Raw genomic sequence first — 17,379 nt, 5'->3', positions numbered from 1 at the left:
ACTGGCAGCCACCTCACTGCATGCCATGGTCATTCTGCTGGTCCACCTGACCCAGATGCTCATGGACCTGCACGAGGTAGGGACTGACCCAGGGCTCTTCACTGAGCTGCGCGCCGCCACTGACCTTGCTCTCTGAGTGACGAAAATGGCCGTACGCTCCCTGGGTCAGGTGATGCTCACCATTCTGTGGCTGAACCTGTCTGATGTGCTGGATGTCCCGCGGACCCGTCTGTCCGACATTCCCATATCCCAGGTCGGCCTCTTCGGCGGTGCGGTTGAGGGGTTGCCCAACAGCTCTCAGCCGCCCATGAGCAGACTGACGTTGATTCTGTCCCGACGGCCCCGCCGTCCGCTCAGATCCCTCGGTCTGCCCACCGCCGAAGGCGCCCTCCCGCGGCTCCCACCCCGCCCGTTCACGGGCCGGCTCTGGGGGCCGCGGGCGGACGCCACAGCCCTCTCCAGCCCCGCCCCCAGCTACACGCCGGGTTAAGCGGCGCTCTTGAGACGGGCTCATCGGCGATGGAGCAGACTGAGGTTGATTCTGTCCCGACGGCCCCGCCGTCCGCTCAGATCCCTCGGTCTGCCCACCGCCGAGGGTGCCCCCCCGCGGGCGTGCCGTCCACAGACCGCTTCGCCCCTGTCCCCCTCTGTCGCCAGACCCCTGGCAGAGCAGGCCCCCGCGGGACGACCAGCCTGGTCCTCCCCTGGCCCCCTCTGCCAGGCCGCGGTTGCTAACTGTGGCCCCACATCGGGCCGCTATGCCGTCCACGTCTGGGCCAGTTAACCAGTCCCAAGGATTGGTTTGCAGCGATCGACCTGAAGGACGCCTACTTTCATGTCTCCATTCTCCTTGACACAGACCGTTCCTTCGGTTTGCTTTCGAGGGGCAGGCATCCAGTACGCGGTTCTCCCTTTCGGGCTAGCCCTGTCTCCTTGCATCTTCACGAAGGTCGTCCTTGTTCCCCTTCGGGAACACGGGGTTCGCATCCTGAGTTATATCGACGACTGGCTGATCATAGCTCACTCTCGAGTTCAGGTTTTTTGAACACAGGGATCTAGTGCTTCGGCACCTAGCTCGTCTGGGCCTTCGGGTCAACTGGGAGAAGAGCAAACTTTGCCCCGTGAAGAGGATCTCTTTTCCCGGTATGGATATCGACTCGGTCGCCATGTCCGCGCAGCTTACGAGCGAGCGCGCGCAGTCAATGCTGACTTGCCTGAGACAGTTCGAGGGCAAGAGTGCGGTTCCATTGAAACTTTTTCAGAGGCTCCTGGGGCATATGGCTTCTGCAGCCACGGCAACGCCGCTCGGATTGCTTCATATGAGACCGCTTCAGCTTTGGCTTCGCGACCGAGTCCCGAGGTGGGCATGGCAACACGGCACCCTCCGAGTAACAGTTACTCCGACCTGCCGTCAGACCTTCACCCCGTGGTCGAACCTCAGTTTTCTACGGGCCGGAGTGCCCCTGGAACTAGCTTTGCGGCATGTTGTTGTAACGACAGATGCCTCCTCCACGGCCTGGGTTGCCATGTGCTATGGACGTGCTGCCGCGGGCTCCTGGACAGGACCCCGTCGCCTCTGGCATGTCAATTGCCTCGAGTTGCTGGCCGTACGTCCAGGGCCGCAAGTATGCGTTTCCCCCAGTGAGCCTTCTTGCGCAGACCTTGCGCAAGGTCAGGGAGGACGAGGAGCAGGTCATTCTGGTCGCGCCGTACTGGCCCGCCCGGACCTGGTTCTCCGAACTAGTACTCCTCGCGACAGCACCTCCCTGGCCGATCCCTCTGAGGAAGAACCTTCTTCCTCAGGGACGGGGCACCCTATGGCACCCTCGTCCCGATCTCTGGAACCTCCACGTGTGGCTCCTCGATGGGACGAGGCAGGTTTGAGTACCCTACCACCAACGGTGGTGGCTACCATCACTTCCGATAGGGGGTCGTCCACGTGACACGTCTATGCGTTGAAGTGGAACCTCTTCGTCAGCTGGTGCTCTTCTCACCGAGAAGACCCCCGGAGATGCTCGATCAGCGTTGTACTTTCCTTCCTTCAACAGGGGTTGGAGCGAAGACTGTCTCCCTCCACCCTGAAGGTCTACGTTGCCGCTATTGCAGCACACCATGACCTCATCGAAGGTCAGTCGGTGGGGAAGCACGACCTGGTTATCAGGTTCCTGAGAGGAGCGAGGAGACTAAATCCGCCTCGCCCTCCTCTCGTTCCCTCTTGGGACCTCTCAGTGTTTCTAACTGCCCTGAAGAGTGCTCCATTTGAGCCCCTGCACACAGTCGAGCTTAAATTCCTGTCTATGAAGACAGCGCTCCTGGTTGCACTGGCCTCCATCAAGAGGGTAGGTGGACCTGCATGCATTCTCCGTTGACGAAGCGTGCCTGGAGTTCGGGCCGGCTTACTCTCATGTGATCCTGAGACCCCGGCCTGGATACGTGCCCAAGGTTCCTACCACTCCCTTCCGGGACCAGGTGGTGAACCTGCAAGCGCTGCCCCTGGAGGAGGCAGACCCAGCCTTGCACTGCTCTGTCCAGTACGCGCTCTCCGCGCCTACGAAAGAAAGCCCTGAGTTCCTCCAGCACTCCTGACGTCGGCGCCAGTGTCTATTGCCTGCGCGTCGGCTAGGTGCCTCCCGTGTGCATGGTCCCTCCTCTGAGCGACCCCCACATGTGTATTTCCACTGTAAGCCTCTCTGAGCATGTGTCTTTCCCTTGGCAAGCCACCTTGCCACCCCTGTGGTTGAAATATTCCACCTGCGGCTGGACACCCCAGTGTTCTCCATAAGCATCCCTTTGGGTCATATGTGTATTTTCTAAGTCCCCCCCTCTGGGTTGGCAATAATTGCATATTTCCTCTAAACTATGGGATATGCTCCCCAGTGTACCTTGGTATTCCTGTGCTAGATAGGAGTCCTTCGTCCGTGCCAATCTCACGACAAGGATCTCAGATTTACGCAGGGCACTGGAAGACAGCCGAGAAGGTGGCGTGATTAGACTGATAACCCCATTCGTCGTCATCCGACGTAACTCGGAGTGACAACGAAAGGGAACGTCTCGGTTACGTATGTAACCCCCGTTCCCTTAGTAGGGAACGGAGACGTTACGTCTTCCTGCCACTTTCCGCTGTACCGCGGGGATCGCCTGAGCTCAGTCTTGGCTCCTCAGCGAAGAAACATATCTGCATGTTGCCGGCGTCCTCCTTTTATACCCACGAGGTAAGGCGGAGATACGCTATGCAAATTTCGCAGACCCATGGCATTTCTTTGCCATTGGCTCGTTTTGTAATACTCGAAGTCGATAGGTGTTCTAAGCGAAACCCCATTCGTCGTCATCCGACGTAACGTCTCCGTTCCCTACTCAGGGAACGAGGGTTACATACGTAACCGAGACGTTTTTGTTATTAAATCTAAACTTGTTGACTTTGAAATTGCACAACTGTTTAGGAAAATGTTTCCAGCAGGTTTCTGGTAAAAGTGTCAAGAAAATTAAGGTTTGATTATGAATTACGATTTCATTTGACTGAGGACAATTGTATTACATGAGGCCTGTCAAACAATCTCTTCACCGAATGAGATTAATTTCCCGAGTTAATGTGCAATGTTCCTCTACGACAGCGAGCTGTTTATGAGGTCTGAGCTGTACCTTTGTCACAATGACTCCTGTTGTGGCTGTTGTGAATGCATCGTAGATTGCTAAGCGCTACTTTCAGAATCAAATATCTCCAGGTAAATGGGGATATATTGAGATATCCAGCACTACAAATGAACACAGCACTAACTGGGCAGCCGCCGAGGCAGAGACGCAGGTTTTGGGTTTAATACTGTGCCCATTGATCTTTGTACTGTCCATTTATCATTCAGGGAGGGAGCTAGTGATCTTCACAGTGTATTAGATGAAACAACTCAGATCATCTGTCACAGGCCCTCTTATTGCTGTTTCCCTCTCAGTGGGGAATTTAGGCTCATTCCAGGCTCCTCGCAGATGGATGTTGCTAGGCAACATGGTTGGGGGCCGTTGCTGCTGGGGATGGCGTGTGCATGTAAGCCAGGGACATGCATACGTACTGGTGAGCTGTTATGAATGTCAGGTCTCCTCCGTCATGAGTATGAGGAGTATTTGGGCACTTGCTTTAAGGGTTATGTATGTGAGAAACAGAGGAAATGGTTTATTTTTAGGGGGAGGGAGAAGGTGGGCATCACTATTGTGATTCGGTTCACATTAGCTTTCTCAAAAAGCCGGTGTGACGGAGTGGTTTAAGCACAGCGCCTGTTGAAATCAATCACTGCCATTTCAAACATGATCAATGTCATGTCAGACTTCAAAAATTCAATTCTCAACGGAAAAGAGGATAAAAAAACAATTTTACGACTAAACACAGCAAAACACAAAACTAAACTAAAATAAACTAAACTAAACTAAACTAAACCAAAATAAAAACAAAACAAAACAAAACAAAACAAAACAAAAACTCTGAATGATATAAAGCACTGGTATACTGTTATAAATCTCAATATAAAACCATTTTAGTGGGTAACTTAAGCCACTCACAGGCCTCGTTTAGCATTTTTATTTCAATTTAGGTGAAAGCAGGTCAGTTTTTAAGGTCAAATATTATTTCATTTAAAATTTGAATAGTCCTTAAAATTGTGTAATGTGTACAGCAGTTGCTGCCAGTGGTATTTTGAGCTGTGGTGTGTATTTTGTTTCAGGGTTTAGTTAATTTGGGAGATAAACCAGGGGTCCATTTGATTATCCTGGAGGATTTTACACGCTAAATGAAAAGTTGCTCCACATGTTGGACCCAAACAGCTCAGTCCCCATTATCTAGATCTCTAACAAATTGTGCCATTAAAAAAAAAAAAAAAACAACTGTTTTTCTAGATATCCATTTACGACTATCCATTTCAATTTGAAGGTTGAGAAAAAGTCATTATTAGATTATCAAATATGTTTTATGTTCAATTACTATTGAGTTGTTTAAATATTTTGACCTTGACAAATAGAATATCATTGTCATTTTTGAGCTATTTAACCTGGAATATTCCTTTAAATATGGTGTAGTTAATGTGGTAAAACCCCCAAAACCACTGGACTGTGTTGTTGGAGAACAAAGTGTTTGTTATCCTCCACTGCAGTTCATGCATGCTGGTCACACATGTTGGACACATGTCTCTAAGAAAATTACATATCTAAATGTATATACAGTGTACATCACAGTATATACCTATGAGAAAACAGAACAGGCTTCTTTTAAATTATTTATGAGACATTAGACTCTAGCAGGTATGTTGCCTGATAGTTTCTGATTCGGTCAATTCAGGCAGATGTAAGAAATACATTTTTCAAATTACCTGTATAAGGGTCGACTGTCATTATTTGCAATGGTTCCATTAATATTCACGTTAGTATATAGACAAGACATGTATATAATTACACGTGACCACAAACTTGCTTCCACTCTAATGATATATAAAGCCTAGTTCACACTACATGATTTTAAAACGTCGGGCTGAACTGTGCGGTTCACACTACATGACTTGCTCTCTGAGAAATCAGGAGTGTTCAAGTTGTTGAGCTGTTCACACCACACGACACAGCGTGATTGATCCGCAACAGGAGGTAACGCACTACACGAGTTGACAACAACTCTGTCACCCAACGATTCTATCTATTCTACAAATCTATCTGTCTAATGTCTATCTTGACGCGAAACAGCACGCGTGCCAATACACAGCGAAGAACAACACTACACGCAAATATGGACGTCAGACAGAAACTAGTGCTGCAAACTGTTTGAGCGATCATTTGCTCTGAGAAAAAACGCAAAAAAAGAAAAAATAAGAGAGTATGGGCGAAAGAGTGGATCTGCATACGCGTAGAGCAGGTCTGTGCTACAGAGAGAGTTGGAGGTGAGTACAGCATGTTTATATCGGAGATGTAGCTGCATGTTTATGTTTAGCTGACAGCAAAAATCACGTATTTACCCGGTGACCTCAACTCATGCCTTGCTGTGATTGGCTGTTGCTCATGACATCAGTGTTATTGAGTCGTGCGACAGCTCTGGATATCTATCATGCTAGATATTTTTCTAGGCTCGGCGACGCGTCTGCGAGGGTCTTTGATGCGTTGTTGGCTCTTTCATACTAACAGATTGGCGAGCGTTCATCGCCCGCTAATCCCCCGCGATTTGCACGCGATAACACCCTGACCTGTCGGCGAGCTCAACGATTTGCAAATCGGGCTTATATCGGGCTTAAAATCATGTAGTGTGAACTAAGCTTAAGAAAGCTCGTTATATTGTGATAATCCAGCGTTTGCTCGTCAATCAAGCACAAATAATATTATGTCATGAAATTAGATTATATTTCGAGTAGTTTAGACTGTCCATTTCTGCATATATATTTACCTGTTGATTGTCCTCTTCATCACTGCTGATTTTCAGGTCATCCTCAAGCATTCTGCAAAGATAAGTTTTAAAAAGTTTTAATGACACCGATGGAGTATGAATATATTTTCCTGAAAATTAACTGAATGAATTGTTTATAAAGTAACAAGGATAGATAGATAGATAGATAGATAGATAGATAGATAGATAGATAGATAGATAGATAGATAGATAGATAGATAGATAGATAGATAGATAGATAGATAGATAGATAGATAGATAGATAGAGCAATGACATCATCCAGAGAGGCCGCTGACCCACATGTCTTTGTCGACACTCTTTTAAAGTCTTATTGCCAGCAGAACACACCACAGCCATGAAATAAAGACAAACAGACGAATGTTCCTCTAAACTTAAAACAATAAAAGCCCTTTATAAGAACAAAATGTGTTCATGGTTTAGTTTTCTATGACCTAAGCTGTCGTGCAGGACTGTAGACTGAGAAGGACTTTGAACAAAACTACCAGTCATTACCCTCATAATATCTACCAGATGCTGAGAAAGACCTACATAGGAAACCAGGTGCTGGAAGAGCACAGCTTCTCGATACCGTTTCTGCTAACAGATGATTCGCAGGTAGAGTTCATGTATGTGTCTCTGTATCAGGTAGTATGCTACATTATCTCGTCTGAAGATATAAAGCACAGAAAAACTTTGATCTCAGATCATGAACATAGAAAAGCAGAAAAAATAAAGAGAAATAGAGGTTTTCCATGAATCCGACTGATTGATAGTGAGAAGCCGTAGAGCCTCCTGTTTGCCACATCTGTTTCACTCAACACATGACGAGTGATGCCTCATTAGAAGAAGTTACCGACACAAACAATCCAAATATATATCTTATAGTATTCATCTATAAATACAAGGATGTGTTGGACAAGGCATGAGATTTTATTAGTTTAAATTTTTCTTTTAGTCATCTGGAGCTCAATCTCTGAAGAAAAATATAAATTAACTTATTAAGAATGAGATGTATTTACGAAATCCACTGGATTTCTCATGTTTGTGTTGACTTCACCCTGGTAACTTTAAGAATAAGTGAACACCACATGTGGGGGAAAAAAAAGCTTCTAGTTTTTTGCAAGAAGGTAAAAACCCCATCACACTGTGAAATCCAGAACATTTCAATACGTTTCAATGATGTTTAGGTCTGGTGGTTTTTGGTTAACACCAAAATCACTTGATTTCATTGTGGCGTAATTCTAGCAATAAGGGAACACCACAAGGAAAATATGTTTTTTTCTTTCTGTGCAAAATGAAGTTGTTGGGAACTCAAAAACTTTCCATTAAGCTTTAATGATGTTCTGGTCGAAATGAAGGGCATTTGACCTGGTGTAACAGTAGTATGGACATATCACAAGATATTTGGACATTGGGTGTACCAAGTCATTTCTTGTTCACTATACTGTATAATTCCAGGCAGGATCCAGCAGTCAGGTCAAAACAAAGTTCATTTGGAGTTTGTTTTCGGAAATGAAGTTGTACTCATGATGAAACGAGACACTGAAACTGTTTTTCATGTTTAATACTGTAAAGCTACCTGCTTTTAAGCAGTCTATCGTATAAAGTGCCATGTATATAAACATGACATGACTTTACAAGAGTGCCGAATTGCAGAGCTCGTGCAAACACATCCACGTTGCTATGATCAGATGTGGTCACTGTGATTTTGCCAAGTAAGACATGTTCCTGGATCAATATATTTTGTTAATCCTGGAACAACATTCCTGTCCCAAAATGTAGTCCTTACCCTATCCCTACCCCCAAACCTAACCCGACCCATAACTTTTACCCTAAAATCAGAGGGAAATAATAGGTGAATAAGACTGATTTTGAAGCACCTCACCCTGGTTCTAAGCCTAAACTTGACATAAACTGTAAACTTGTCCCTCAAATCTGATTGGTTGATCTGAAAGTTGTTCCAGGATCAACAAAGATGTTGATCCAGGAACATGTGGTACTTGGTGAAATCACGTTCACCGATCAGATGTTTATAAAAAAAAAATGCTGTTGTGTGTTTATCTCAAGCGGCAACTTTCCGGTCTCTCTCTTGAATCCAGCCCGGAAGTGACTTAAACTGCAATTCATTGACTGGCCACTAGAGACAGGCTCCAAAAGAGAGAGAGTCAATCCCATAGAACCCCCATGTTAAAATGCCCAATGTTACAGCAGAAAAAAATATGTTTACAGCCTGGTGCAAAAAGTGGTTTTGGTCTATATAGCTAAATTTGCACTTCATGACAACTGTGAGGGGGTGAATTTTTGAATCCGTTTAAATTATATTAAGCCTTAAAGTTCTGTATAATTAAAGGAATGGCCACTTGAGTGACAGGTGGATTGCCACCGCTGTCACTACTAGCCGTTTGTCTGCTGTCTGTTAGCCGTCACGTCACCTCAGCTAATCCCGCCTCTTTGCCCATTTTCGGTTATCCGGGAGTGTCACACGGTGACACGCTGCCAAGATGGTGACGGCCGGCTAAGCCCACTTTGGGCTTCAAAAATGCTGTTCAGAAACCTACGAGTGACGTCACGGACACTATGTCCATATTTTTTTTACAGTCTATGGTTTGTCTTGTTATTGAGAGGAAATCATGCAGCTAAACGGCACTATCAGCAGTGTGGGCGGTGTTGGATGTTCGCTTACAGTATATCGCTGGATACGTATTTCGAGCTTCGTTTTACCCCTAAGCGAAGAATGAAAAAGAACTACGCCGTGAGTATATCGGTGCCTTAAGAGCACAGAGGGTGGTTCTGTAGTAGAAACTAGTTATAATTCACAACAATGTGCTCTCACTCAAATACACAGACCATTTAAACATCAGAAAGCTAGGGAATTATTGTAAATGAACAGCAGGTTATTAAAGTAAAACCAAGGCCAAGAAAAACAAGTATCCAGAGACACCCTTAACTTTATAACCGTTAGCACATGAAAAGAGAAACACAAGCTGGTGTTTTTCTCTCAGTGTCACCACTCATTATCATACAGTTTCAATGGATTTGAAGGACCTGAAATGCCAAATTTGTACCAGAATTCTGGTGTACATTTCAGCCAAGTACTTAATTCTCTGTATCTGATGTTTGATCTGTTGCTGAATTATAATGAAAGGCCTTGGCTCCTATTGTGCTGGCTCTGTGGAGCCATTAGACCAAATATAGAAAATGTTATAGCCTACCTCACAGCACTAAAATTGACATAGTGCAAAACATCACAGTAGCTAAATGCAAAACACTATTGCAACCAAATGATGTGAAATACATGGTTCATATATTTGTGGCGGCCCGCCACACATTGATTTTCGATTTATTTTTTTATTTTTACTAAGCCTATTTAAAATCGTATTTGATTGCAGAGCGCCGTAGCGCATTCGCGCAGCACTACCTCCCGCACGTCTCTCTCTCTCTCTCTCGTACACCCACCTCTCGCGCTCTGGAACACCATGAGGTGCACGCGCGCAGATACCCCATATTTTGCATTGAGCGCTTCTTTTGTTTGGCCCGTCTTGTTTGAAGTTTTTAAACCCAAAGCTGACGATGAATGGCACAGCAACGGCCGGTGCAGTCGACATGTTTGTTTGTTGTCCTCTCATGTGTGGCCGCGCGCGCGCACCTAGTACGTGTTATGTAGGCAGGTTTTAGGTAACGGGTCAGAGGGAGGGGAATAACAGCGTGCTCATCAGACGTTACCTAAAAATAAACATTGTTCACGAGTCCCGCAGCTCGAGTCCGAGTCGAGTCTGAAGTCTTTCGAGGAAGAGTCTCAAGTCGAGTCTGAAGTCACTGTGTGTGCGACTTAAGTCGCACTCGAGTCCGAGTCTCAAACTCGAGTCCCCATCTCTGGTCAGGACCTCTCGGCATCACTTTTTAACACACAGGGTAACCCTTTAGCTGTATTTCCCTGTATTACCCTTCAACATGCAAGGTACTCCATTGCTTTCAATGAAAAAGCTTTAGGGTCATACAGAGATGTTATGGGCATAGGAATTTTATCATCATGATTAAATTAAATATTGGGGTATTATTTTCCATTATGACATACATGTTGGGGTATAACTTTCAATTTAACATTACACTATTTAGTCATTCTTGAGCATGTACCCCAACCACTACCCCTAAACCTAACCATTTATACAATATAAAACACAGGATATAACAGGACGATACAACTATAGTCATAATTAATTCAAAAAGTACAACTATTCCAAGTTTTCCGGGTCCAAACGGTTGATTTGTGTGAGGAACAGGAATCTGCTGTGAAGATCAAATTCTGTACACACATTCAAAAATTGCCACCTGAAGAAGTGTTATGTCAGATTTGATAGTGAAATCCCATTTGCTCTTGTGTGTGTGATGCTAAAGAGTCGGGTGTATTTGTTTAATGAGATATGACTTTGTGTTTATGGAGTAGGATCATTTTCAGCAACTAAAACCTTAAGCTCCTCTAAACCTTAAACTCATCAGTCCACCAGTTCAACTTTCACTCTTCAGACATGTTTTTTTGTGTGTTTATGTTCACTCATGTAAGTCATGCTGAGCAACTACGTTTGTTTTACATAATATTCTATGAGGGGCTTGTCATGAAATCTTCTAGAGTTTGTCAGATGAAGTTAAACATAATTTTGTTCTCTGATTTTTGTTTGGACTACCTCGAACTGTTTGATGATCTATTTGATCAATATGTCTGGATAGGTCCAGATTAAGAGTTGTTTTGTAATGCCGGAACACTTTTCTGAACAAACTTTTTCCCACATATTTGCCACAATTTGCAGTCTAATCCAAGGAGACAGTAGTTGCTGAAAGTCAACCTTTCCAAGGGTACCAAGGGTATCAACCATGTTTGATATTTTGAGCTGATTTTAGAAAGCCTTGTTTCTCCTAGCAACAAGTTACATGTGTTTCTGCATGAATTTGTGTTTGGAACGACTTAAAAAAATCTGGTTGTGTATAATCTTTAACTGTTTAGTGTACAGCATGATGTCCAGTTTTCAAACCATTTTTGAAGTCAGCAAGTGTATGATGCCTAGTATAAGTAAATAAATGTGCTACATTGTAAAGGAAATTCATTAATTTGCTAATTGGTCTCACAGTCAGGAATTGGCCTGACTGACAATCAGTAAAATGTAAAACGACCGAACACAGTTAGGGATGTGCCATTTAAGAATGGGTAAATGTGAGTAATTCTGACATAACTCAAATTAAATATACAGGTGTGCTCAAGAATCACTTTCGAAGATTCATTGCCAGGACTCTTTTGCAAATCCAGCAACAAGTTCTTCCTCAAAAACGCTAATCTTAGCACCCTAGGAACTTGCACGCAAAGTCATTTTCTGGTAGATCAGAGAACAGTCCATGAGTGCCATCGAAAGTCAGGCATAGTGTACCTACACCTTTGACTAGTGTGGTGACAAATCCATGCCCTGACCTCCTTCTTGACACCCTGACATCATTCGTCAGGATAGCTTCTCACCTAAAGACGGTGTACTGATCCAGTTCTTCTGGTCCAGGCTTTGTCACACACCTCTATAACAATCCCTCACTCTCTCCGTTTCTCCACACCCCCTCCCTGCCCATAACTACTATTATTAGACGTGGCTCTGTTTTTTTTTTTTGCGACCACCGTAGGTGCCAAATTGCCATTTAAGAGTGTCCCTCTGGGTTCCCTCTTCTTGTTGTTTTTTGAGGGTGACAGGCTCCTTTGTTAAGGAGAGCTTTCCCTTAGCCCACTTAGCTTAGCGCTTTGACAGCTCCACAATAGAAGCCTTTTCTCCAGCGAGCTGCCAGGCGACCAGATGTAGGGGGAGGAGGGGAAGCACTCTCGAGAGGAACCGTGTGTGTGTGTGTGTGTGGATAATGACAGGGTGGGCGACTGTCACCCTTGTACTCCATGTCAACATCGACGCGCTGGAATTAATATTCAGAGGTGAACAGGGAACAGGGTTCTGATCTAGCCAAGCTAAGAGTATATTTGTATGAATATTGCTAACAGAGGGCAATAAATGTAAGTTTATGACAGGATTTTATATTGAGTTTGAGGGCAGTATAGCTCTTAATAGAACAACAAAACAAAAGTTCTCCCTTTACACGAACAATGACCCCTATCCGTTAGCTTTACGGCGCGGCACCTTGTTTAAAGTGCGAAACTGTTAATGCACTGTGGGTGAAGCACAAAAAGGGGGGTATTTTCCTGACATTCACACGTGATCCAGCATATTTGCGGTTCCTTCAGAAGCCTGATAGAAGAACGTTTCCATGACTTCCTGAGGGTCCCTTAGAAACCCCGCTTCTGGTAAAGCTGTTACTGTAGCCCATTAGAAAATGAATCCAGGTCTTATAAAATAATCCACAGCGGCCTCCAAGTCACCGTTTCAATCAAAGGCAAGAACATGAAAATGCACTAGGACTTGCTTGGCAGTAAATAAACACAGTGTTTTTTTCCTGGGAAGACGAGAGCATGCCGGCATTGCCCTGAGACTCAGCAGCGTTCCAGTTCTGTCAACACTATGCACGTCTCGAAAGCAACTCAAGAGAGAAGGTCACCAACGCTGCTACTGTTACCCAACTGCCAAATACATGCACGCCAGCTCTCACTCGCTAAAAGTACTATGGTAATACCATTGTTTACAAAGGCACCCTAATAATATCACGGTTAATAAGACCAACAGTAGTACCATTGTATTCGCTGAAGTAAGAGCACTACGCAAATACCATGCTATGAATAATAGTCATTCAGTACCAGCGTAAATATCTGGTACCATGGTTTACCACAGATACTATCAGTGTGCTGACATAGCAGGTTTTGTAAAGGCTGTTTATGTTTTTATGTATGTTTTTCATGTTTCGCCGTCAGTCGACTTGATGTCAGCCAACCTAACATACATAAAGACCAAGAGTGTTTTCGATTGGCTGAAAAAAGACTCTTTTTACAACGTCCAAAACTTTCAGAGTTTACCCCATTAATGAATGAATAAATATATAAATGTTAAAGAGATTCAATTATTTAAATAAATTGCAATTTTACACAGTTTTCTTCACAAACAAACAAACAAATAAATATTTCCCATAGCCACCAATAAATACATACATAAATAAATAAATAAATTCCATAGTCCCCCAGTAAATAATTAAGCAAGTAAATAAGTAAATAAATAAATAAATATTCCACTGTTTTCCCCATGAATAAATAAATAAATAAATAAATGTTAAAGAGTTTTAAATAAATAAATGAACAACTATTCCATAGCCCCCAGTAAATAATTAAGTATATACATATTTACATACTGTTCTCCATGAATTAATGAATGGATAATATATATATATATATATATATATATATATATATATATATATACAGTATATACATATATATATTCAGTATCGGTATCGGCTCGATACTGCCATTTTTGCCGGATCGGGTATCGATCAGGCGAGGCCGATCCAAATCCGATATTGTGCATAGTATTCTGTGTTATTGTTAAGCCCCACAAAAGCACCAAAAACATATAAAGCACCATAAAGTTTTCGTGCACTATATTACAAGTGTTCTGAAGGCATTATAGTATAATGTGAGATAGAAATTAACATTTAAGTCATTAAATTCAAGATCACGGAAACTTTTCCCTCCACTGCGGCTGTCAGTCATTCTTAATTCAATATTTCGTCGCGTTCGGTTACGACAGTCAACATGATGAAACTCTCTCCAAGATGATTCTATGTTACTATTATTATACTTGATCTGTAGACAAATCTCTATGGTTTCACATAAAACAACTTTATCTTGCTGGACTTTATTGCTGTAACTTAATCATGTTTCTACCGGGTGTCTGTTAGATCACAACACTAGAGTAGAGTCCACTATAATTGTTCTTCACGCGCACAGTAACTAAAATTTAAAACTTTTAAAAGAAAAGGCTGAATAAACTATTGCATAGATAGATATTGTATAATACACTACGCATCGATATGTCTTTCGTTTGTGCTTTGAACTTTTCAATGCGGACTCTGCGCGCTGTGACTCTGTGTTGATTCAGGCGCATCATTCTGCGCTCGGGATGCGCATAAGCGATTTGAGCCGCAGTGTATTGCAGCCTTTCATATACAGTGACGCATTGCAATGACAGATTATTAATGGCCTATCTATCATATGTTGCTGCCTCATTAAACAGGTGTGCTATACATTTAAAACATGTCTCAATTGTATAGTAGCCTAGCATATAATGTAATTTATCTTTTTGATTTTTGTTAACTTGTTTTTCATTAATGTATTTTACAATACAAAGAGCAATGTGTAACCATTTACCTGATTTAGTGTTACACTTATTGTCTCTTGTTTTGTTATTTTTCACTAGATGTCAATACAATTATTGTGGACTTATGATTTTTCTAGACTAAATTTTACTGCTGAATTATCCACTAATCTAGTGTATAAAAGCATTTTTTGTCATAGATTATGATCATATATTTTTTGGATTTGCTTTTCTTTATAATGAAGTTGTCTGTATTAAGTAGATTGTGTTTAACACACAAAAGAGTGATTATCAGTTCAACACACAGAGAGTTATATAAATTCTACTTAATTAAAAAAAATTGTTGGTATCGGATCGGCATCGGCATCGGTACTCAGAATTTTTGGTATCGGATCGATTCTGAAAAAAGTGGTATCGGTGCATCCCTAATATATATATATATATATATATATATATATATATATATATATATATATATATAAATGATAATGATTATTTTAAATTATTTAAAATAAATAAATGTAATTCTCCATAGTTGTCTTCACAAACAAACAAACAAACCAGCAAACAAACAAACAAACAAACAAACAAACAAACAAACAAACAAACAAGCAAAAGTTTCCATAGCCCCCAGTAAGTAATCAAGTAAACAAACAAACAAAAAGTTTTCATAGCCCCCAGTAAGTAATCAAGTAAACAAACAAAAGTTTCCATAGCCCCCAGTAATTAATCAACAAACACACAAAAAAAGTTCATATCCCCCAGTATGTAAACAAACAAACAAACAAATAAATAAAATATTCCATAGTTTTCCCAATGAGTGAATGAATGATTAAAAAAAATAATGTTATTGAGTTGTAAGTAATGAAAAAAAATAAGTGCATTTTTCCATATTTCTGTAATACACAAATAAATAAATCTGCACCAAAAGTAAAAGTAGTGCACGCAAAAAATAAAAATAGCAATTACTACACAGACAACTCAGAGTTAATTCAAAGATTTACTGCCATCTTGGCTGCCGAAAAAACAGTCTTCACTGTAGGACTGCACACACGGAATGAAACACACTGAGATTAAACAGGCACAAAAATAAATAAATAAAAAACCTTGGGAGTGGAAAAGAACACATAGCAGTGGGAAGTGCAAAGGCAACACCCCTCTCCTCCCGTCCTCCACCCTAGGAAAACTTTGATTAAGGAGCCCCTGATGGACGAGTGCTGCAGAGGGCCCTTTCTACCTCCAGCCTGTCCCATTCATCCTCACACTGTCTCGCTCTGTCCAGAGGCTTATTTACCTTGGCTCGCAGCCACTTCCGACTCAGATTCAGAGCTGAATGAAGTGTCACATCAAGAGTCTATGTTAATGTTTGTGATGAAAAAGCACCTCCCCCCACCTCGCGTCTGGGTTCCCTCTCTTTTCTCCTCAAGAGCAGGGATTCTGTTGTCTGTGTTTATCTTCACCACTGAGGGTATGTCATAGTCTTTCAGAAGTGCTGTCTAAAAGGGATAAAAGAAAGTCCTCGCATGCCGTGAATTCAAATGTATGCTTGGACATGAAGACTTCAGGAGTGTTTTATATGGAGAGAAGAAAAAGAAAAGATGTATGCCTATGGTGATTTTTTTTTCAAACCTGTTAAATATGTCACATCATCAATAATAATGTGTGTGTGGCCATCCCAGAGGAACAATGCATTGCTCTCTATCATATGCAATCTAAATTAGTTAGATTGCATGTATTAATTATAAATTCTCAATTAGCTCAGCTTGGTTCTTATTGTGTTTCATTTTAATTTTGACTGTATCAGATGTTCCCTTTCAAGGGAACTCGAACTTCGTCGGTTACGACACTAGGGGAACGCCCTTCAGCGTAGCGCGTCTGAATTTATGAATGAAACTGAAACCAATCCTATTGGCGTTGCGTGATGACGTAGCATGTGACGGCATAAGCGGATGTACACAAAAGCACGCCGGCACACAGAGATGTCAGCTTTTTGCTATTCAGCAAGCGCTCTGTGTGTGTGAAACTGAAAACCAGTTTGTCTTATTTGATTTTGTATTGTCTAAAAAAATGTGTGTTTCCATGCCCTCGCTTTCTCACGGCTGGGGATACACATGAGATGTATGTGTCTTGCTTAGGAAGGCAGCACGCTCAAGCAGCTCTCGTGGGGGCTGCTTGTGTTCATTGTGAATCTCTCCCAGCTAGAACGCTGCGTTCTCGTTTGGCTTTATTTTCCGAGGATGGCCTCCCCGCGGTTCGGGTCCCTCATCTGCCGAGGCGGTGCGGCGGCTTAGAACGTGGGGATCGCAGCGAGATCTTTTAGATGACAGTGGGACTGCCGATTGCACTTTCCTACTCTTCATCTGAAAGCTCAGATCCCCCTATCCCCTGTTCGGGAGCCTGCTCCGCGGCTTCTCCCGATCGGGATGAAGACCCCGTTTTACAGCTATCTGAGTCTGAGGATTTAGATGTGCTTGGTATTGGGGAGGGGGATCTAAGCCAAACGCATCGAACTGTTCTTCCTGCCCCTAATTATAATGAGCTGTTGGAGCTTGTAACGCGGGCTGTGGCCAAGCTCGATATTTCTTGGCCACAAGAGAGGCAGGAAGCGCGCGCCAAAAGTAAACTCGAAGAGCGCTTCCTGCAGCACCGCACGCAGCCTTCTCGCCGGTCCCTTCCATTCTTTCCAGATTTACACA

At 43.0% G+C, this 17,379-nt stretch overlaps 1 protein-coding gene across 2 annotated transcripts in view; it reads right to left on the bottom strand.

The window, feature by feature from the left end:
• aff2 (AF4/FMR2 family, member 2) overlaps nucleotides 1-17,379 on the bottom strand; it is a 267,260-nt gene that overhangs the window by 78,745 nt on the left and 171,136 nt on the right. For both annotated transcript variants that reach the window (XM_077235761.1, XM_077235762.1), the window contains exon 8: nucleotides 6,404-6,455. In XM_077235761.1, coding sequence (XP_077091876.1) covers nucleotides 6,404-6,455 — 52 coding nt within the window. The remainder of the gene's footprint in view (nucleotides 1-6,403; nucleotides 6,456-17,379) is intronic.

This window comes from Siphateles boraxobius, unplaced genomic scaffold (genome assembly GCF_051911475.1).
Source record: "Siphateles boraxobius isolate OS27281-9 unplaced genomic scaffold, OSU_SipBor_1 2, whole genome shotgun sequence".
Classification (NCBI taxonomy): domain Eukaryota; kingdom Metazoa; phylum Chordata; class Actinopteri; order Cypriniformes; family Leuciscidae; genus Siphateles; species Siphateles boraxobius.
The sequence above is the reverse complement of the archived record's forward strand: the minus strand, read 5'-3'. Positions and strand labels throughout refer to the sequence as shown.